Here is a 21,719-nt window from a genome sequence, read left to right on the forward strand (position 1 = left end):
CATCGATGAGAGAGAGAATCATCGATCAGCTGCCTCTTGCACACTTCCTACTGGGGATGTGCCCGCAACCAAGGAACATGCCCTTGACCGGAATCGAACCCGGGACCCTTCAGTCCCCAAGCCGACGCTCTATCCATTGAGCCAAACCGGTCCCGGCTTAGGCACATGTTCTTGACTGGAAATCAAACCTGGGACCCTTCAGTCCATGGGCTGATGCTCTAACCTAGGGGTGTCGAACTCAATCAGAGAAGGGGCCAAAATCTAAAATCCAGCCTAAATCGCGGGCCGAATGGTTTACTGAACAGTCATAAACTGTCATTGTGATGGAAACGCAGCCGAGTGCAGTGATGACAGCGCGGTGCGGGCCACATTGCAAGGCCTGGCGGGATGGATTTGGCCCGCGGGCCTTGTGTTTGACACATGTGCTCTAACCATTGAGCAAACCTGCCAGGGCTAGGCGGGGAACTTTAAGTGGGCTCTGCTGAGTTCTTGGCAGAGGATTTGAGGACAAATTTCTGGAGAAGAGCCTCAGAGCCAAGAGCAACGCAGCAAGTCCCAGAAACAGTCTGCTTTCCAGGAACAATCCTTTGCTGAGCCTCCCCTATTCTCCAAAAACAAACAAACAAACAAACAAACATAAAACAGTGGAGGATTGAATTTCTCAGCCCTTGAAGCTGGGAAAGGCAAACCAGAGGGACAGAGGACCTGCTGGAGGAAGCAGGTGAATCTCTGACTGAAAAATGAATATAGCTCAAACAAAAAAGATTTCCCTGAACTAGAAAATCAGAGCACAAAATTTCCATAGACAAATCACAGGAGAGGATGTACTGCTAAAACCTGAAAACAGGTCTAGAGAATTAAAGATGAAGTATCTTAGAAATATGGAGATGCAAATCATGTGGTTAAAGATGGGACATTGGAACAGACCAGGAAACTTAACTTGTAGAGTTCCTTCAGAATAAAGAACAGGAGAGGAGAGGTCATCATTAAATAATACATTTATGCCCTAACCGGTTTGGCTCAATGGATAGAACATCGGCCTGCAGACTGAAAGGTCCCAGGTTCGATTCCCGTCAAGGGCATGTATCTTGGTTGCGGGCACATGCTCAGTGGGAGGTGTGCAGGAGCAGCTGATGGATGTTATTCTCTCATTGATGTCTTTAACTCTCTTTCCCTCTCTCTTCCTCTCTGTAAAAAAAATAAATAAATAATAATAATAAAATAAAATAAAAAATAAATAAAATATATTTAAAAAATAATATATTTAATTTCCCTGAACTAAACAAAGACTTAAGTACCAGACTGGACTGATAGGGAAAGACACACACTTAGCCATATGAAGGTTAAAATTCGGAAGCTCATCAGGATATGGGAAAGCTTAGCACATTTTCAGGCAAAAAGAAAGTTCTCTCTTCCTACCTGCCACCCTGGAAGTTAAAAGACCAAAAAATGGAATGTGAGTCAACGGAAGAAAAGGCCTGTAACTCAGACCCAGCCAAAGAAGAAAGACAGATAGGCATATTTTATCAGCGCAGAAGTCTTTTTAATTTCCCCCACTTACCAGGCCGTGAATTCATAGGGAACGGGTCCCGGCAGCCCGGGCTCCTTCCCGTGGGTTCTCACAACGCGTGCTTCTCCGGGCGGAGCCTGCTGACGCTTCAGGTAACCAGGTGCCTTTCTCTCTGGCTTCCTTCTTTTTCTGATCGGTTTCCTTCACGCGTTTCGAAGCTATCTCAGCTCTTAGGTGCTCCATACGGACATTGATTCTCTCGGCAAGAATCTTGCCCTTGCCTTGCTCGTGCACAATAATGCCCACTGCATGCTGGGTGACTGACAGACTCTTCCGGTTTAGCCATGGTGACACGGGTGGGCCTTCCTTTTTGAGCAGCGCCCATTCCCTTGATGTCCACAACATCACCTTTCTTGTAGAGTCCCATGTGTGTGGCCAAAGGAACGACGCCATGTTTTCTAAAAGGCCTAGTGAACACAGAGCGGCTGCCTCTTCTCTTTCCCTTTGGGTCAGTCATTTCAGTGAGTTACTGGAAGATGGCGGCGGTTCAGGCCGAAAGGAAGCGAAAGATAGATCTTAAAGATTTGCATTTCATCTAAGAAATACTTATTATTATTATTATTATTATTATTATTATTATTATTAAAGTTAATCCTCACCTGAGGATATTATTCCATTAATTTTTTAAGAGGGAGTGGAAGAGACAGGGAAAGACAGAGAGAGAAATATCAATGTGAGAGAAACACATTGATTGGTTGCCTCCTGCAACCAAGGGCCTGGCCGGGGAGGAGCCTGCAACCCAGGTAACGAACTTGCCCTTGACCTGAATCGAACCTGGGAACCCAGGAACATTCAGTCTGCAGGCCTAGGCTCTATTCACTGAGCCACACTGGCGAAGGCTTTCCATTGATTTTTAGAGAGAGTAAAGGGAGGGGGAGAGACAGAGAGAAACATTGATGTGAGAGTGCCAAACAGGCTAGGCTGACAAATACTTTTTTTTTATTTTATTGATTTTTTACAGAGAGGAAGAGGGAGGGATAGGGAGTTAGAAACATCGATGAGAGAGAATCATCGATCAGCTGCCTCTTGCACACACCCTACTTGGGGATGTGCCCGCAACCAAAGTACGTGCCCTTTACCGGAATCGAACCCGGGACCCTTCAGTCCGCAGGCTGACGCTCTATCCACTGAGCCAAACCGGTTTTGGCGAGAAATACTTTTAAGACATTGCCAAAACCAGTTTGGCTGAGTGGATAGAGCATCAGCCTGCGGACTGAAGGGTCCCGGGTTCGATTCCGGTCAAGGGCATGTACCTTGGTTGCGGGCACATCTCCAGGAGGGAGTGTGCAAGAGGCAGCTGATCGATGATTCTCTCTCATTGATGTTTCTAACTCTCTATCCCTCTCTTCCTCTCTGTAAAAAGTAAAAAAAAAAAAAAAAAAAAAAAAAAAAGAAAAAGAAAAGACACTAATGAGTCTGGCTGGGTGGCTATGTGGGGAGCATCATCCTGTACACCATAAAGTTGTGGGTTCGATTCCCAGTCATATACTTGGGTCGCAGGCTCGATCCCTGGTCAGGGTGCATAGGGGAGGCAACCGATCGATGAAGAGGAAAAAAAGCAGTGAGGAGCAATGCACCATAAATTATAATTTCTATCTATAGCTCTATCTATTTATAACATCAATGTAAATGCTAGATAAGGACTCTTGGAACGGATGGGACACCCTGTAAGGGGAATTCTAATAAGTATTAAATTATCTCAATGGAACCCTGGAATCAGCTGGTGAGTAGAAGGGGAAGGTAAGTGTTCCAGGACCTAAGGTAGGGAGGATGAGAGAAGGTGGGGGAAGGGTAGTGAAAGTAATTTAAGACCATGTATATTAGGGTGGGGAGGAAGTAGAAGATAAATAGAGCATGGTGGAAATTGTAGTTGTTCTGTGAAAGTGTACATTTCACATACTAGAAGAGTCATGTGTCTAAGAGAACAGGGCGAAGGATGGTGACTATTAACAGAATGACAAACTACAAATTAACAAGGGGGGACATGGGATGAATAGCTATTATTCAGCCCAGCAAAAGAAGAGTTCAGAACAATGTTTAAATTTTTAAAATATATATATTTTATTGATTTTTTTACAGAGAGGAAGGGAGAAGGATAGAGAGCTAGAAACATCAATGAGAGAGAAACATCAACCAGCTGCCTCCTGCACACCCCCCACCAGGGATATGCCCACAATCAAGGTACGTGCCCTTGACCGGAATCGAACCTGGGACCTTTGGGTCCAGGCCACGCTCTGTCCACTGAACCAAACCAGTTTCGGCAAAAATTTTTAAACCAACTACGATGGAAATCATAAATCAAATACATCATTCATTACAATAAATATGTGTGGGCTGAATTCTTCCATTTCCATTAAAATGTTGTCAGATGTTGTTATTAATCAAATTATGGTCCATATTACTTTAAAGAAAGATATTTAAAAAGTGATAAAGATGCAAAATAAGGGTGTGGTAAAGATACACCAGGCAGAAAACAGTGCTGATACTGACATCCAACCAGGGCGGGTGAAAAGTGGTGTGAGGACCGCCTGCCAAGAAGTGGGCAGGAGCCTCAGGGCGATGGCCACTTTTTGTGTGGGAGAGACATATGTAATACTTTCAACAAAAAAGATTAAAAACCCCACAAAGGCTCATTTGATCAGATTGGGCTCACCGGAAAAGACAGGATGGTCTCCCCGTCTAAAGGCTCTTCCTGAAGCAAACTGCCTTCTGTCTGGTGAAGCAACACATTCACAGGTCCCGGGATTGGAGTGTGAACACTTTGGAGAGGCTGTTGTTCTGCCCCCCGCCCCCCCATGCCTGATCCATAGCCTGGGCGTCTCGGAGCCAGTGGGGTAAGGCAATGAGACAGAGATAACGTGACTTCAGGGTGTCGAGAGCTTCTCTGACTTCCTGGTGTTGGCTGCACTTCACCAAAGTGGATCCCTTTACCCAGCGAATTCTTTCCCGATGCCCTCACAGCTGGCTCCCTCCTCTTGTCACCTTAGCAACCCATTCCCCGCGATAAGCAGCAGAGGTCAGGAGAAGGCAAGGAACGGGCTTCGGTGTTTGTCCTCTGGGGCGGCAGACGGTATTATGGTCCGGGAAAAGCGGTCCAGCACTGGCCCCTCAGCTCTTAAAAGGCCCAGGTGCTGCTGACATGCTGGCAGGGGAGGTGCAGCTCAGATGTTCTTCCTGGTGTCTAGTTTTTTTTTGTTCGTTTGTTTTTTTAAATATATTTTATTGATTTTACACAGAGAGGAACTGAGAGGGACAGAGAGTTAGAAACATCGATGAGAGAGAATCATCGATCAGCTGCCTCTTGCACACCCCCTACCGGGGATGTGCCTGCATCCAAGGTACATGCCCTTGACCGGAATCGAACCCGAGACCTTTCAGTCCGCAGGCCGACGCTCTATCCACTGAGCCAAACCGGTCCCGGCTGGTGTCCAGTTTTGAAAAGGTAATGAGTGTCATTACTGCAGAGACCACGTAGGCAAAGAGAAGGATCTTGATCTCATCCCTATTCACAACAGAAGGCCACCAAACAGTCCCGGATGGAGGGGAACGCAGACTGCCATAAGGAGATATAACCATCGCCAACAGAGCAGAAGAGGAGAGGGACCTAGGCCAAGCCCACCTATGACAGCCAGGCCGCGGTGGGTGTGCTGTTTGGTACATCCTGGTTCCACCGGGCACTCCCCTTCCTGAGCCCCTCCAAGGGCTAAGTTAGGCAGCATGTCCACTGATCCTTTTTTATTAAGTATATTTTTTCCCACCATCCAGAACTGAAATATCATCACTGACATGTACACATAAGGAACTGTTTGACATTGAAATTGGGTCTCAAAAGAACGGGTGGTCCAGAGAGAAACTCACCACAGACTGATTCATATGCCTTTCAACATAACAATTATTGCTTGTCTCATTTTTGATTCTTATAAGTATATTTCCAGTAGGACAAGACCTCACTTATCTAGGGGAAATGGTGAACAACATAGACTGATGAACAAGAACAGACCCAGAGATAAGGAGTCATGGGTCAGACTGGTAGACCTCAAAGTGGAGATAAAAGGGAGAGATCAACCAAAGGACTTATGTGCATACATATGGGCCTAACAAGTGGTCAAGGACAATAGGGGGGTAGGAGCATGAGTGGGTGGGGGACTGGGGGGTTGGAATGGGGGGTTGAGGACAAATATGTGATACCTTAATCAATAAAGAAAAATTTAAAAAGTATATTTTTATTGATTTTAGAGAGGATGAGGGAGAGGTAGAAACATCAATAAGAGAGAATCATTGATTGGCTGCCTCTTACTCGCCCCCTAGTGGCAAGCGAGCCTGCAACCCGGGCATGTGCCCTTGACCAGAATGGAACCCGAGACCCCTCAGTCCCCAGGACCCTTCAAAGGTGCCCAGAATGACACTCTATCCACGGAGTCAAACTGGCCAGGGCCACATTGATTCTTTTTCAAGCGCGAGCTGGAATCTCGGTTTTGGCATTTTACCGGGCATCCAAGCCATGTTCACTTGAGTTTGGTTCTGAAAACTGGAACACTATCTGTAGTGTATAGCATTTCTGCAAGTGTCTCCGCCATTGGTTTATACACACACGCTGCCCCCCGTTCACCACAGACACAGTCCCCCACGGCACCCTCCCACACGCTGCCCCCACCTCCGCTCACCACAGACACAGTCTCCCGACGATGACACCCTCCCACCGCTGCGGCCAGCTGCGCTGCCCTCCCACTCACTCTCACACCCTCCCCGGGGAGTCACCAGCACCCGCTGTCTGCCATCTGAGGGAGGCCCCGTGGGTGTCGGGGGAGGGCACGGGGTTGTTGGAAACTTTAATCAAGCAAGGACAGTTAACAGCTGCAGAGACACCTTAGGAAACGGTGAGCCTTACGAAGGAAACACTTGTCCCCACGACCTCTTAAGACTTTTCTGAAAACTCCCTGCCGTGGAACAAAATAACAGCTCGCACAGGCGCCCGTTAGCCCACAGAATCCTCCGTGCTCCATCCTCCGGCCGGCTTAGATGCTCTCGTCACGCACAGACATCCCTGAGAGACCACCGAGAGCCAGGGTTGTGGTGCCTGCTCTCTCTCTCTCTCTCTCTCTCTCTCTCTCTCTCTCTCTCTCTCTCTCTCACACACACACACACACACACACACACACACCGGCCTCAGCGGCAGTGTCTGGCAGGCGGGGTGCCGCAGGGAGAGCCCCCACAGACCCACAGGCCGCCCCGCCTCCTCCACACACCACTGATCGCACACAGGCCGTTAGCACGTGGTGAGGAGCTCACCTTCCCCTTTCCTCCCGCAGGTGCGGGGGTGTTTCTGAGGGAACGGATGCCACCCACTAGGGCTGGGTTTCCCCCACCCATACCCTGTCTTGTCCCAGCTTTTTCCCGCCCCCATAACCATGCGCTTTGGGGGTCACAGTCTAACTCACCACCGAAAAAGAGAATCAGCGAGCCCATTTGAACCATTGCTCACCAGCCGCCTCCTGCTTCCCCTCTTCCATCAGGCCCAGGTCTTCCCCTTTTTTCTCGAGGATGGGTGTTGGAACAGTTCCCTTATGAAGGGACAATGTTGGGGCTTTTTAAAGGAAGATGTTACTAGTAAAGTAAGAAAGAAACCAAAATCAAGCCAAGAAAAATCAAAACCTCACCGGCCCAGAGTCTGCACCCAGCTCTGCTTCTTTCCTTGGCCTCCCGTTGTCAGCCCTCCGGACCCAGGCACCTCCTCTGCTGTCTGCCCCCTGGCCCCCCACAGGGTGCATGAGTGGTTAGTGCTGCAGGCTTTTCCAGGGCTGCACTAGGTGGGGTTGCCCTCATCCTCACCCCAGCCCAGGCCGAGCTCAGAGCCCTTGCCTCAGGGACAGCTGGCTGGATCCAGCTCAGATGCTGGGACACAGGAGATGCCATGAGCCCAGCAGGGGGCAGGAGGGGACGGACCCAGAAGGGGCTGACTTGACACAGGTGTGATCAGCAGAGCAACAAGGGGGGAAGGGGTCAACAAAGACTGTGGGGCCTGGGGTGTCAGAGAGGGGAAAGTGTGGTCCGAGTCTCTGCATCCTCCAAAGACTGCCGCTCCCAGGAAGGGCTCTGGGAGGGACCCTCGGCAGCTCTGTGGACCCCCAGCGGGACGGGAGCTGGGTCCGCCCTGGGAGTCCCCAAACTGATGGGGAGATGAGTCCCCCACATCAGAGACTCCTTTCCGGGAACCCATACCTCCTGGGAGCCCCAGGATGAGAGCTAGGGCTCCATACGACAGCCCCCAGTCTGATGGGGAGGATGAAGCCCGGCCTGGAGCCATGGCTGGGGAGAGCCTCGGGGTCAGTGGGCAGAAAGGACTCTGACCACACAGAGAAAGCCTGTGGACCGGGCAGCCAGGAGAGGAGCAGGGGGCACGGCCGGGGAGTGGCTGGAGGAAGGCCATTCGGAGCTCTGCACTGCCTACTGGGCCTGGGCTCGGTGAAGGTGGAACAGAGAGAGAGGGTGCGGGGCAGGCCTGAGTGAGCAGTGGTCCTGTGGCTGCCCCAGCCCCGGCCCCGTGCTCTGGGCCTCAGTCTCCCCTCCCCTACCCTCTGGCCAGCGCTCAGGACGCAGCCTGCTTCACTGAGCCCATCTGTCTGAGACGCGCTCACATCTTCCTCTTTTGTGACTAGAAGTCACAGGGCGACGCACTAAGCCGTACAGTCGCGGAGGAACCGCAGAGCCTAAGAGTGTGAAAGGGCAGAGGGGAGAGTGACAAGAGAAGGGGAGAAGTGAGACGGTGGGGCAGAGGTGCCCTGGACCATGGCCGAGTCGGTCACCTACGCGGACCTGCGGTTTGTGAAGGCGCCCCTGAAGAAGAGGGTGTCCAGCCCGCTGGGACAGGGTAAGGGCAGGGGAGGGGGTGCAGAATCCAGGAGACCCCACCCTACCCCCCTCTCAGACCCCATGCCCCACTCCCACCTCGGCCCCCTTTCTCTCCTCTGCAGACCCCGAGGCTGACGACGACGGGGAGCTCACCTATGAGAACGTGCAAGTGCCCACCATCTCAGGGGGGGCCTCCAGCTTGGCCGCCTCTGGGCCAGGGGACAAGGCCGGTAAGGAGAGCCCAGGGGAGGGGGTTTAGGGGCGCTGGGTCTTGAGCTGGGGAGTCCAGAGCAGTACTGGAGGACAATATCCTTGGGAAAAGGAGGGGGTTCCCAGGAAAGAGGAGAAGGAGCCCCGGATGGAAGGCAGCCAGGGGAAGGCGGAGGCCCTGGGGGGCGGGTAGGGCGCAGGGCAGCCCCGCGGGGAGAGGGGTCCCCAGGGGAAATGGGGAGTGGGGCCGGGAGGTGGGTAGGGGGCAGGGCTGAGAGCAGTCCTGGGAGAGGGGTGGGGAGGGTCTGGACGTGGGGAGGGTCCTGGGAAGACGGGGGAGGCTCGGACCGGCGGAGAGAGTCCGGGAGCCGGGAACTCGGAGGGCGCGGACGGGAGGCGAAGGGGCAGCTCCGGGCGCGGGGACACGGGGCTCTGCGCGGGGGAGGGAGCGGGCGGGGGGCGGAGGGGCATGTCCGGGCCCCCGCCTCCTAACGGGACCCGCTCGCCGCGCAGGGGTGCAGGCGGAGCCGCCCGCCGCGGCCTGGAGCTCCGTGACGTCCCCCGCAGCCTGGCGGCTCCTGGGCGGTGAGCGCCCTCCTCCCTCCTCCTCCCCGGGGCGGGGCTCGGGGCTCGGCGGCCTCGCCCACCGCGCGGATCGCCAGGCCCCGCTGGGCTAGATTGCGGGGGTGGGGTGCTGGCGCCCGGGTGCGGGCCGGGGGGGGGGGGGGGTTGGGGGGTAGGGGCGAAGGAGGGAAAAGCGCGCCAGCACCCCATCCCGGGCAGCCCCGCGACCCCCTCCCCTGCCCCTTTCACCCCATCTTTCTGAGGCGCCCACCCAGATCCTCTCCTCACTCCACGCCTAGGATGGTCCCCATTCCCTTACGCTCTGCTCCGTCTGGGCCCGGGTTTAGGGCTCCTGCCAGGGGCGCCTCCGTCCTCCCCACCGGTACCGTCTTCCCGCGCTTTTCCCAAAACAACCCCCGCCCCCCGGTTTGTAAACTCGTTCCTGGGGCTCACTGCGCCCCGGGCCACACTGTCCCACAGGCCACTCCACCTGCTCCAAATACCTCCTCCTGGGCCTGCTCCTCACCTGCCTGCTGCTGGGGATGGCTGCCATCTCCCTGGGAGTGCGCTGTGAGTACGGCTCTCACCTCCCCCTCCCCAGACACCCCTTCCCCTGTGCCCCCCAACAGCTGCCCTCCCTCAGCAGGGACCGGAGTTACGGCCACCGCGTCCTAGGCTTTGGGTCTGGTGTCCAGCCTGGTCTTGCTCACCTGGTCCAGTCACTCCTTAAACTCCAGGCAGCCAGAGCTTACATTTCCCAGAAAGTTGCCAGCAACAGGGAAGGGATTGGCGCTGCTGGACCGCAGGGCACCAGGGCGGGCCGAGGAAGATGCCACCCGGATCTCTCTTTCTGGCCAAACAGATCTGCAGGTGTCTCAGCAGCTCCAGCGCACCCACAGGGCCCTGGAAGCCACCAACAGCAGCCTGCGGCAGCAGCTGCTCCAGAAGAGCTCGCAGCTGGGCCAGCGGGAGCGGGAACTGCAGGGCGCCCGGAGGGAGCTGGCCCAGACGCAGGAGGCGCTGCAGGTGGAGCAGCGGGACTGCCAGGCTATCAAGGAGCAGTCACAGGCCTGCCTGACCAGCTGGGAGGAGACAAAGGAGACCTTGACAAGTCAGCAGACGCAGAAGATAGAGCTGGAGGAGAAGGTGAACCGGTTGCAGGAGAAGCTGAGGCCCCTCTGCCTGCCCGAAATGCCGGAAATGCGGAGTCCCAACTTGGACCACCACCACCCCCCGCATCAAGGTACCTGCCCTGGGAGAGGGGAGGGGGGAGGGTCTGCGGTGAGGGATGGAGATGACGTGCATACACCCCAGCCCCATTTTATTTTTTACCTTCTGAATCTCTGTGACCCCCAGTTCCATGCCACGTTGCCTACCACTCCCACAGCTGCACCTGAGCTCAGCACCCCAAACTGCTCTTCTGCTGAGAGGACGGTCTCAGACCTCCGCTCTGACCACTGCCGCCTGCTCCAGGCTCCCCCGCACTTCTTCAGCCTCACTGCGTTCTCCGCTGATGGAGAACCCTGCCTCCCCTTTCCTGGCAGCCCTCACCTGTCCTCACCTCTCTCTGCCCCTCTTGCATTCAAGGGTCCCTGTCTCTCCGATCACTCACTCCTTTGTTCCACTGTCCTGGTGCGCCTGACTGGCCATACCTCAACTCCAGATGAACTCCACTGCCCACCTTGCCCGTGCGCTTGGTGCCCTTGAAACTCTAGTTTCAACCTCAGCTGGGGCCTCAGCACTGCCTGGCATCTCTGCAGCGGTCGCCTTGCTCTGCACGAGAACTTACCCTACTACCCATTCCCGCTTTCAGCAGAAGCCTGTTTCCTTAGAGAGGAACGCCCTCCGTTTCCACCACCCAGTCTACATGTCCGCTGACATTTCTGCCCACCCCCATCTCTTGCAAGGATAACTGCAACAGCTTGCTGGATGTTTTCCCTAAACATCCCCCTACACCCCCGTTCCACTCTTCATATTGCAGCCTGGGTAATCCTTTAAAAACAAACACCTGAGCATATCATCCCAGTTATTAATAATTAATTAATCAAAGGTTATGGAATACATACTATCTGTCCAGCTCTGTGCCCAGGCATTGGGATACAGGCAGCGAGCAAAATTCCTGTATGTAAAACCCCACACTGACCTTCTCTTCCTTGGAATTAAAAAAAAAAAAAATCCCTTAACATGGCTTTCAAAGCCCCTGCCTACCTTTCAGCATACCACTTCTCCCCTCACCCTCTTCAGTTTGACCAGACCAACTTTTTTTTTTTTTAAATTTATTCCTTTAAATTATTGATATACTAGGGAAGAGGGAAGGTGAGGTGGAGAAAGGTGTATGGGGGATAAATGATGGTGGGAAAAATAATTAAAAAATAAATTAGTGATTTACAAAGGGCAGTCTGGTGGTGGGGCAAAGACTATAATGCCGGAGGGTAGTTGAGTGGGCACATGAGGAAATGTAGACAGAAGAGAAGGAGCTAGTGGAGAAGGAAAGTTTTTGAGTGACAGGGTAGTACTAATGGAACAAAGCAAGGAGAGAGGTGGGTTGGGCTCAGGAGCACAGATTGAGGGGTAGGGTGTTAAAGAAAGTGGGTTGTTTATTTCTTATGGATGGTCAGGAAAAGAGGAAGAGAGAAGAGATACTTTTTGAGTGGAGGGAAGGGAAATGGAGAGAGTTCACATCAAGTGTCCGACAATTTCAGCAAAATGGGAACCAAGGCTGTCTACTTGTGCAAGAGTGGAGGGCAGGAGGTTGGCTGGCAGCTTGAGGTGTGTCTGGGAATGGTACCGCTAGCCCTATTAAACCTCCCGAGCCAAAACTGGTTTGGCTCAATGGATAGAGCGTCGGCTTGGGGACTAAAAGGTCCCGGGTTCGATTCCAGTCAAGGGCATGTACCTTGGTTTCGGGCATATCCCCAGTAGGAGGTGTGCAAGAGGCAGCTGTACCTTGGCATCAGAGTGAGCTCTCTCATCGATGATTTCTAATCGATTCTCTCTCTCCCTTCCTCTCTGTACAAAATCAATAAAATATATTAAAAAAATAAAATAAACCTCCCAGGTTGTTGGGTGTAAAGCTGTTGAACGTTAAGGCTTTTACTAAGTATGTGCAAGTTTGGCATTTCCAGAAAGGCTGCAAAGATCAATGACTAGAAGTCAATGAAGGGGCTGAGAGGAGACTGGAGACCACTGTTAGCAACTAGGTTGCTGAGCAACACTTTCATTCCAAGTGCTGAGATCTCCCTCTGGGTCTATGCTGTGCTGTCACACTCTTTCTGTGTTTTTTTTGTTTTGTTTTAGAAATCTGCTGTCCCCTGGGATGGATACTGATGGCGACGAATTGCTTTTACATCTCACTTATTAAAAGAAGTTGGGAAGACAGCCAAAGCTATTGTAAATCTCTGTCCTCCAACCTCGCAGTGGTCACTGAGTATTATTATTCAGTAAGCATACCTTTATTTACAGACAGCCATGGGTACTATTAGGTAAAGGCCCGTATGCCATCCATCAGGAATGGCAGTACACAATGGCATGCTTCCTGTGGCATGCAGTCCTCTGTGCAGCTTCTCAGCACAGTGCTTCAGGCAGCCCCAAGGATTGGAGTTGGCATGAGAGTTGACTTATGAGCTATCTTTACTTTTACCTGTTTCTCATTTCAGCTTTCTGTTCAGTGTTCTGGGCTGCCTAACAAAGCATTTGACTGTCGTGACCCCGCAGGCAGAGGCCCCAGACCTGGTGGGCTGGATTGTAGGGACTGTTTCCTTGTGACCATAGCAGCCCCCAGAATGACTCCCTTTCACAGGTGGCAGAAGTTCTTACCCAGCTGGGAGGGGCACTGCAGGGTGAGGCTGCATCTGCAGGGTGGCACTTGGAGGATGCAGGGGAAGGTCACCAAAGATGGGCAGTTCTCTTGTCAAAGCTCCTGGATTGCCCTAGCTGGTTTGGCTCAGTGGATAGAGCCTCGGCCTGCCGACTGAAGGGTCCCAGGTTCGATTCCAGTCAAGGGCACCTGCTTGGGTTGTGGGCTCAATCCCCAGTAGGAGCAGCCAATCAATTATTCTCTCATCATTGATGTTTCTCTCTCTCCCCCTCTTCCTCCCTCTTTGAAACCAATATATATATATAAGCTCCTGGGTTTCCCTATTTATCTTCTTCCATCAGCCCAGGTTCCCTCTTTTACCTCTCCCCCCATTCCACTATTTCTCATGACTCTCCACACATCTCTGAATCTCCCCTCAGGGTTTCTATGGCAGCAGCTTATATAAGGTGTTGGAACAAATTGATTCGTCTGGTTCATATTGGATTGACTACAGGTTGAAGGACGGGGACAGGATTGATGGTAAAAAAACCTCTTGGTAAGTTTGTTAGGACTTTGGGGATCTTCAACTTTATAATCCCTTCAAACAGACATAGTACTGAGATCTCCCTTCAGGTCCGCTCCCAAACCTTTCACAAATCAATATTGAAATTGCTTGCCTGTCAACTAATTTCCTCTATTACAAACTCTTTAGGGCATTCTGTTCTTTATTCTACCCCCCGAGAGCAGACTTGGCACGCACTTTATTTTTAATTACTAGACTGGGACCCATGTCATTTCTCTCTCAGAAGCTAGGGCTTCACAGCTGAAGATCCTTGGCATTCTCACTCCCTTGAAAAGGCTACCAAACGGAGGTGTACTTTCTGTCAGGACCACTAGGGGCACTAGAGTTGCTCCAGGGGAGTAAAGGGGCAGAGAGGTAACTTTGAGGACCAACCCCAGGGACCCTGAAACAGTATGGCCACCTGTTCCCTAACTGGAATTTCCATCCTTTAAGACCGTGGGTGATTTTCCCCTCCCCTGGTCCTAAAGGCTCTTTGGGTTGGAGTCCAGACATCTGTCCCTGACCCACACCCAAATGTGGCCCTAGGTAGGTAGGGTGAGTTGGGACTTGGGCTAAGTTTTATGCAGGGCAAGGGGAGAGGAGGGAGCAGAAGGTTGGGGTCCAGAGCCTATCCCAATTCTATTTTATCTTAAGGTTTCATGGTCAAAACAAAAAATGTCCCTCTGTACAAAACAAGTGGCCAAAATATTCACCCCAGACAGAGTGTTCTACTTCTCTTCCCTGCATCTGTGAGATGGCATCTATCAGGCGTTCAGAGTACCACTGAGCTGAGTAAGTGTGAGGGCTGGGAGGCCAGGGGCTCAGAGCAGGGGTCCAGCTGCTGGGGTGGGGGGTGGGGCATGTGTTCCTGGGAGTGAGTCCCGTCCACAGCCTCCGGGAGCTTGGCATACTGTGTAAGGGGTGCTGCACAGGGAGGGGCGGGGAAGGCCTGGAACTGAAGGGAGGCTGGTGATGGGAGCTGGATGAGGGTTCTTGGTGACAGTCAACAGTGGAGTTCATTGGTATTTTACTCTTCCAGATCCTCATGCCAACAAGAGCCTGTGCCCTTCATCCCTAACCTGCAGCCACAGGTCCTATGATTCTTTCTGCAGCATTTCCTCCCTCTGCCTGGACAGTGCCCGGCCAACGGCTTGTCTATGCCCAGCATCCTAGGCAGCCTGCCGCCTGCTTGAAGTCCTGCCCCAGAAGCCGGACTATTCCTGGGAAAAGGGTACAGAAAAGACTTTGGCCTCCAAGAACCTCCCGTAGTGGAGTGGGGGCTGAGGGGAGGAGGGCGCACGGGCTGAGCGGATAGGGGCAGCCCGGAGCCAGCCAGGCAGTTTTATTGAAATATTTTTAAATAATTTGCACGTGTTAGTCTCGAGTGTCAGCAATGCTGTGTGATCCCCGTGGGACTGCAAGCCCAGGGTGGAGAGGAAATGTTCTGTCCCTTGAGTCCATGCTGAGGTTCCCTTATACGAAGCAGCTGGTCAGCCCATCAGGGGCTGGCACTGTCGAGCATGTGCAGTCCTCACAGGGCATCCTGAAGGCCGAAGCTGGAGGCCCCACTGCTAAGAGCGTGCCCCAGGCAGCTGAAGGCTGGGTGTGGGTGGCTTGGCGCGGTGCCCTCGATGGCAGAGGAGACTGCCCGCCTCACAGTTCAGGTTGCGGTAGCGAGCAACAGCTGGTGTGGGGCGGGGGCACATGGACAAGAAGCCAAAGCTGAAGGGGCCCAGGCAGCAGCCAGGGCAGGGTAGCCCCTCGTCGGAATCCCGAGGAGCTGAAGGGGGCGGCGAGGGTTCTGTCCGCTCCAGGGCCGCTGCCCGGGGCAGGCTATGCTGGGCCCGGTTCCAGGGCTCCCCGGCCCAGCCCTGTGGGGAGTTCACCACCACAGCTGGGGGGTTGTTGTTAAGGGGAGGTCCTGATCTGGAGGACCAGGGCTGGGAGGTTGATGAACAAGTGCTGATGAAGTTGTCTGTGGCCACAGCCAGGGGCAGCTGGGGAGCTGGGGGTTCTGGCTCAGGGCTACTGCCCTCACACTCCATTCTCTCTTCCGCCACGGGACCCGCAGAGGGCGGGCCAGGGCCTGGCAGAACTGTCTCCATGCGCCGGGGGAGTTCAGGGGATGATGGTAACGAGCGGCAGCGACGGGCAGGTGTCCCAGGCTGGAGCGGGGTCTCTGGAGTCGTCACCAAGGGCAGCCGGGTGGAGGACAGTGGTGATGGTGGTACAAGGGGCAGGGGGGCGACTGGCTTGCTGGGTGTGTCCAGGAGCTTGATCTTGCCACCCCTGAGGTCTTCCCGCAGTGAGAAGGGGTTGACTCGAGTCAGATTGTCTCCCCAGTTCGGGGGTGATTCTAGTGATGGGGGCAGGAAGAGGTCTGATCGGCTTCGGGAGAGCCGAGGGTCTGGCCTGGGAAGCGTGGCAGAGGGACCCCCTCTTGGGACAGACCCTGTCAACAGAGAAGTCTGAGATGACTCTTCTCAGTACTGATAGCTTCTAGAGCAGGGGTGGGGAACATGTGGCCCGTGGGGAATATAAGGCCCACGAAATCATTTGGTCTGGCCCTGCCAAGCATGAAGGGTGAGTTAATTAAATGTTTGACCGAAACCGGTTTGGCTCAGTGGATAGAGTGCCGGACTGCGGACTGTAAGGTCCCAGGTCCGATTCCGGTCAAGGGCATGTACCAGTAGGGGGTGTGCAAGAGGCAGCTGGTGGATGTTTCTCATCGATGTTTCTAACTCTCTATCCCTCTCTATAAAAAATCAATAAAATATTTAAAAAAAGTAAATGTTTGACCAAATATAGCAGACTAATTTTCAAGACAATAATTTTGCATGGCTGTCGAATGATGTTATAACTATCCAAACGGCCCTTGGCAGAATAATGGTTCCCCACCCTTGTTCTGTGTCTCACTATTCACCGGGAGGCTGGTGGGACTAGAACTTAGAAAAGGGAGCCTGACAGGGTGCTTTGGAAAGGAGACGTCACCTCCAGCTGCCTTTTCCCTTTTTTCCTTCCTTAAAGCTCTAGAATTAGAAAACTATCTTCTTTGAAATGTCCTTTCACCCCCAACCTTAACCCCAGCCTTCTCAACTAATAAATACACTTAGTCTCCCCCAGACAGTACCCTGAGTTCTAAGGAGGGGAGAGGCAAAAGGACTCCAGTTGGGTCCAGGTCGTGCTCACTTACCCTGACTGTGCATCAGGGGAGCCCTGGTGAGGGGGGCTGGCTCAGGCAGTTGCTCCAGGATCCATTCCAGGTGCTGGGTGATTTCGGTGAAGGGAGCACGGGCGCTAGGTTCCATCTGATGGGTAGAGACAGGGGCAGCTCACTCAGTGCTCCGAAAGGGTCCCTGAGTTCCCCATCCATCCCCGGGGACAGGACCGCCCTGTCAGCTGATGGGCGGGCGGAGGCAGGGAGGGCGGCTCTTACACTGCAGCAGTGGATGGCCAGGAGCAGGAAGGGTAGTGGGCAGTCATCCCCTACCAGGGTCCGGAAAGCAGGCACGTCCAGCCCAAAGTCCTGTGGGGACAGAAAGGAAGGGCCTCCAAGTCAACTTCCCTTGGGTTCTCCTTCTCCCCCAACCAGGACCTCAAGGTCCAGGGAACCCTTCTTGGCGGAAAGGTTCCCAGTCTGGAGGTCCTCCTTTCCGAACCTGGAGCCATCACTCACCTCAGTGCGGGGCAGGTAGTCGGGGTCCGCAGGGACTCGTGCGATGAGCTCACAGAGGACAATCCCAAAGGCGAAGACGTCGGCCTGGGGGTAGGAGATAACGTTAGGGGGAGGAGCTGCCAGGTTTCATGTCAGAATTTGGTTAGAATATGTCAGAATTCACCGGGGAGCCTTGACAGTTTCCATGTGTTTGAGGGTGCCTGTGAGGGGCCAGGGGGTGGCTCGGGGGCCTCCTGAGTATCTGGTAGGGTTGCTGGGGAACTTGGGATAGGAACCTATGAGAATATCTCAAGGGTCTCTGAAGACGTGGGGGATCTCAAGGGTTGATATCTCACCTTTTCATCATATAGCTCACCCCTCAACACCTCTGGAGCCATCCAGTACGGGGAGCCCACTACAGCCAATGGCTCCTTCCTTTCCCCTTCCCTGCAGGGCAGAGGCAGAGTGGTCAGAAACATCCCACTCAGACATCTCCCCAAACAAAGAGAGACGAGGCCCCTCTCCCCGCCCCAGGGGAAACCTCCCAGGGGGCTTCACGTAGATAGGGGCCTCCTGGGAGGTTTGGGGGGACACGGGCATGAGCTCACCTGTACACAGGAATCTTTTCAGCCAGCCCGAAGTCACCCACAACAGCTGTGAAGCTTCGGCCTTCCCGACGGATCAGACAGTTCTGACACACACAGACAGAATCTCACACACCTATCACCTTCTGCTCTTCGATCTCCCAATCTAGAACCCAAACCTCCGTCACCCAGAATAACCCCAACCCTCCCCCAGGTCTCCAGTGCACTCCAATCCTGCAACATCACCATCTGTCACTCCAAACACTGCATGGTGCTCAGCCCCTGAGGTTTTGCTACTCTAACATCCTCACACACATATCCACAGTCTAACACCCAGAGGCTAGTTACAACCCAGGAGTCTCAGAACCCCTTCATGCCTCCACCTGCCTGGCCAGCCTACCTTAGATGTGAGGTCTCGGTGGAATACGCCTTTGGCATGCAGGTACTGCAGGCCCTGAGCAATATCCAGAGCCAGGCGGAGCCTGACAGGCCAGGAGAGGGGCTCAGGAGAGCTGAGCAGCTGTTCCAAGGTTCCCCCGTTCATATACTGGGCAGAGTGGGAGGAGAAGGGGCATGGATGTCAAAGTTTCGGTCTGTACTCTAGTCTCCCTCTTATAAGCCAGGGGACACTGGGGAGGATCGGACACTCAGGAGGATCACAAAGGTCAGAAGGGGTGGGCGGGCCTGTGCTCTCGGGTTCCAAATCCACATTCTAGGGCTGTCCTCTCCAACACATGTGCAACTACTTCAACTTAAGGCAGTAAGTTTAAGTAAAATTAAAGACTCAGTTTCTCAGACTAGGCACATTTCCGTGCTCTCACGGTTTTGCCCAGAACAGACACAACATTTTCATCACCGCAGAAAGTTCTATTGACAGCACTGCGGGAGGAGAGGCTGAGGACAGCTGGGGCCTTTGTGGTTTGCCCAAGGGGAAGTTTAGGGAAGACGCCCTGGGAGGAGGTCCTGCTGCCTCTCACTGCTCCTCAGGAGAAGCCCAGGCCACTGATCTCTCTCCCCTTGGGGGCGTGGGGGTCCCCCTTCCGGGCCCGTTCTCACCTCTGTAAGAGCGTGCAGCTGCCCCTGGTGCACACAGACCCCCATGAACCTGTGAGAGGGGAGGAAAGCGGGGAGGGAGGGAGGCTGTAAGACAGTCGGCCTCTCCGCAGTCTCCACTTTTCCGGCGGCGGGATCTTCCCCCTTATCCCAGCAAGCCTCCCAGCAAGCGGCTGGGGCTGCTCACCTCAGGATGTTGGGGTGCTGGAGCTGGTTCATCAGCTGCACCTCCCGTAGCGTGTTCCCCCGGTTGCTGGGCAGCCTGTTCATTTTCAGCACCATCACTTGCCCAGACTGTCGGTGCCGCACCTGGGGGTGTCAGGGGCCCGCGAGTCTCGCGCAGGTGGGACGGGGCGCGCCGTCCGGGCCAGGGCCCTACCTAGCTCCAGCCTCCTCCCGTCCACGGCTCGGTCCCCGCCCCTCCGCCCTCCCGGCCGCTCCTACCTTGTAGACCTCGGAGAAGAAGCCGGCGCCGATCTTCTCGGCGCAGTGGAAATCGTCCACGCGCGCCAGGCTGGACACGGCGCTGCGGAGGGCCCGGTAGGAGGAGGGGCGGCCCCGGCCCGGGCCTCCCCCCGCGCCCGCGCCCGCCGGCCCCTCCCCCGGCGCCTCTCCCGGCCCGGGCCCCGGGCCCCGCCGCGGGGGCCGCTCCCCGGCCATGGCCGGGCCCCCAGCCCGGGCCTGCCTCACATGGCCGGCCCCCTGCGCCCGGGACGAGCCGCGCTGGCCATGGGAGCGGGCCCAGCCGGGGCCGGGGCGCCGGGGCTCCCGCTCCCGCCTCGGAGAATGGAAGATCCGCCGGAGACCCCGGACCCGCCCCCGCCGTGCGGGCTCGCTGGGTCCCGGGGCCGCCGCTCCGCTCTGCGCGGCGCCTGGGCCTGGGCCTGGGCCTGGGCCTGGGCCTGGGCCGGGCGGCGGCGGCGCTCCCGGGCGCCGGCGGGCAGGCGGGCTCCCGGCGGGCGGAGGCGGGCGGCGGCGGCGGCTGCTCGGCGGCGGCACCGCTGGGCTCGGGCTCGCGGCCTGCCGGGGGCGGGGCTGGGCGGCCTCCGCTTAACTCCTTGGAGCCCGGCCCGCGGCGCCGGCCACGCCCCCCCGGGCCGCACCCCCTCCCGCGGCGGGGACCCTCCTGCAGGCGAGGGGTCTGCGGCGTCCGGATGCAAAGGACAAACTCAGGCCGGAGCCGGACCACGGGAGGCAGCCGAGCGCTGGCTGTGCGGACGCGCAGGTCCGATGTCGCAGCTGCCCGGGGAGCGCCGTCCCCGCTCCCACCCGCGGGTCCCTGTCAGCTGGGGGCCGGGCTCGGGAAAACGCTCTCTTCCCGGGCTCCATGGACCCACAGGGCAGAGTAGGGAACCCTCAGGGCCGACCCAAACCGAAGGCGGCCACCCGTCCCCCTGCCTGACCTCCCCCCGTGTCTCCACCCCTACTCCGTGGACCTCTGGACTCCCCGGGGCGTCCTCCCCGCTCGGGCTGCAGGGATGCCCACGGGCTGCGGCGAGCCCTGGGCCGGCCCATCCCCACGGTGGCGCCAACTCCTCCTCACTCCATCCCGGCGCCCTCGAGCAAAGTTCAAATTCCAGAGCCTCCGCCCAGTGACACCCAGGCTGGACCTTCGCACTATTCCGCCCCGAGGACCCCGCTTCTCCAAAAAGCGGCCTTCACCTGCGGGGAAGCCCCGCCTCTCGCGAGACCCTGCCCCCCGGCCAAGCCCCGCCCCCCAGGGGCCCTTCCCCTCTGAGACCGAGACCCCCTGCCCCTGCCGAGGGGCCTTCCCGCAGCATCGCACTGCTGACGTCAGCGCGCACCCGCACTTCTCAGCGGACACCCCTCCTCTGGGTGCACCTCTGGGTGACCCCACCTCTCCCGGTGACTCCCCCGGCCATCGGGCTCCTCCCCTCCGCGGGGCCCAGCCCTCGGCGGTCTGACCTCCTCCCAGGCAGGTTCCGCCCTCCGGCTCGTGAGGGAGCCCGCTCTGCCCCTTCAGGCAGGAGGAGGCGCTGCAGCCGCCGCCTCCATCGCCGCGGGGCCCTACGTGTGCGCGCACCGTTTAGGGACCCCGTGCAACTCGCCGTCCCCTACGCTTCCGGTTCGCTTCCGGCTCCTCCGGCGAAATAGCCAATCATCGCCGGGGGGGCGGGTGACGCCACTGCATGCGGGCGGCGGCTTCCCCGACTAGCGGCGCCGGGCGTGGGTGAGCGCCATCTAGCGGCGGGATGGAGGACGGCGGGAGTGGAGGCCTGGGTGCCCCGGGAGGGAAACCGGCCCGGCGACCTTGAAGGAGCAAGGAGCGCAGGGCTGAATGCTTCTGGAAAAATTCTGAAGTAGTGTTTCTGTTTCTGTGGTAAAGCTGGAAAGATACTTAGAGGTCTGGCCCAGGTATATGAGAGCTGGGACCAAGCCCTCCTTGTTAAGTGCGGATGAGAAAAGAAGCTTTAGGGTCGGGAGAAGGGCCGGGGCTGCACCAGTTTGGAGGAAAGAACCGGAGTGATCACGGTCCTCCGGAGCCAGCGGAGACAGACCAATCCGGAGAAACCTGTGGCTGGACCTTGTGCATCATCACATCCATTCTTCCAGAGGCAGTTTGGTCTCAGCCCAACAAACTCATTCCTCACATTCAATTAATGTTAGCATCTACAACTGTTTAATTTGTAGAGTTGCTCCCTATAGAAGTATGATATGGATACATGCTAGGGATTTATGCCGCATTTAGTTTACATAATATTATAATAGGTACATTGACACGTATCTGACCCTTTATCCAAGTTTGATACTTCTGTGGTGGTGGTATGGGGGCAGGGAGTCTGATTAGGAAGGAGGCTCTGACCGTGACTCAGTCAGGAGACGATAAGGGACTGAACTAGAATAGGGATAATAAA

General features: G+C 55.6%; 2 protein-coding genes across 3 annotated transcripts; one reads left to right on the forward strand and one right to left on the reverse strand.

The window, feature by feature from the left end:
- The first annotated feature begins 7,967 nt into the window (after positions 1-7,967).
- CD72 (CD72 molecule) lies at positions 7,968-14,915 on the forward strand. Its single transcript, XM_045580022.1, has 9 exons — positions 7,968-8,438; positions 8,542-8,649; positions 9,143-9,214; positions 9,674-9,763; positions 10,056-10,436; positions 12,491-12,633; positions 13,430-13,545; positions 14,206-14,343; positions 14,591-14,915. The coding sequence occupies exons 1-8, from the start codon at positions 8,357-8,359 to the stop codon at positions 14,336-14,338; spliced, it is 1,125 nt and encodes a 374-aa protein (XP_045435978.1). The 5' UTR covers positions 7,968-8,356; the 3' UTR covers positions 14,339-14,343; positions 14,591-14,915.
- On the reverse strand, positions 14,864-20,542 carry TESK1 (testis associated actin remodelling kinase 1). 2 transcript variants are annotated; one of them, XM_045580018.1, is made up of 11 exons: positions 19,752-19,766; positions 19,288-19,721; positions 19,031-19,152; positions 18,847-18,895; positions 18,191-18,337; positions 17,815-17,897; positions 17,563-17,653; positions 17,228-17,311; positions 16,988-17,077; positions 16,745-16,859; positions 14,864-16,003 (listed from the first exon to the last, which is right to left on the reverse strand). In XM_045580018.1, the coding sequence occupies exons 2-11, from the start codon at positions 19,501-19,503 to the stop codon at positions 15,123-15,125; spliced, it is 1,878 nt and encodes a 625-aa protein (XP_045435974.1). In that variant the 5' UTR covers positions 19,504-19,721; positions 19,752-19,766; the 3' UTR covers positions 14,864-15,122. The 2 variants fall into 2 exon arrangements, with proteins under 2 accessions (XP_045435974.1, XP_036289322.1); XM_036433429.2 differs by having other exon boundaries at positions 19,288-20,542.
- Positions 20,543-21,719: the final 1,177 nt, after the last annotated feature.

This window comes from Pipistrellus kuhlii, unplaced genomic scaffold, assembly GCF_014108245.1.
Source record: "Pipistrellus kuhlii isolate mPipKuh1 unplaced genomic scaffold, mPipKuh1.p scaffold_m20_p_12, whole genome shotgun sequence".
In the NCBI taxonomy this organism is placed as follows: domain Eukaryota; kingdom Metazoa; phylum Chordata; class Mammalia; order Chiroptera; family Vespertilionidae; genus Pipistrellus; species Pipistrellus kuhlii.

Coding starts and splice junctions, on each gene's coding strand:
- CD72 (XM_045580022.1), top strand. CDS start 8,357: ATGGCCGAGTCGGTCACCTACGCGGACCTGCGGTTTGTGAAGGCGCCC. Junction 9,215..9,673: donor AGCCTGGCGGCTCCTGGGCG/GTGAGCGCCCTC, acceptor ACTGTCCCACAG/GCCACTCCACCTGCTCCAAA. Junction 9,764..10,055: donor CATCTCCCTGGGAGTGCGCT/GTGAGTACGGCT, acceptor CTGGCCAAACAG/ATCTGCAGGTGTCTCAGCAG.
- TESK1 (XM_036433429.2), bottom strand. CDS start 19,503: ATGGCCGGGGAGCGGCCCCCGCGGCGGGGCCCGGGGCCCGGGCCGGGA. Junction 18,896..19,030: donor CAGCACCCCAACATCCTGAG/GTGAGCAGCCCC, acceptor CCCCTCTCACAG/GTTCATGGGGGTCTGTGTGC. Junction 18,338..18,846: donor AGCTGCACGCTCTTACAGAG/GTGAGAACGGGC, acceptor CACTCTGCCCAG/TATATGAACGGGGGAACCTT.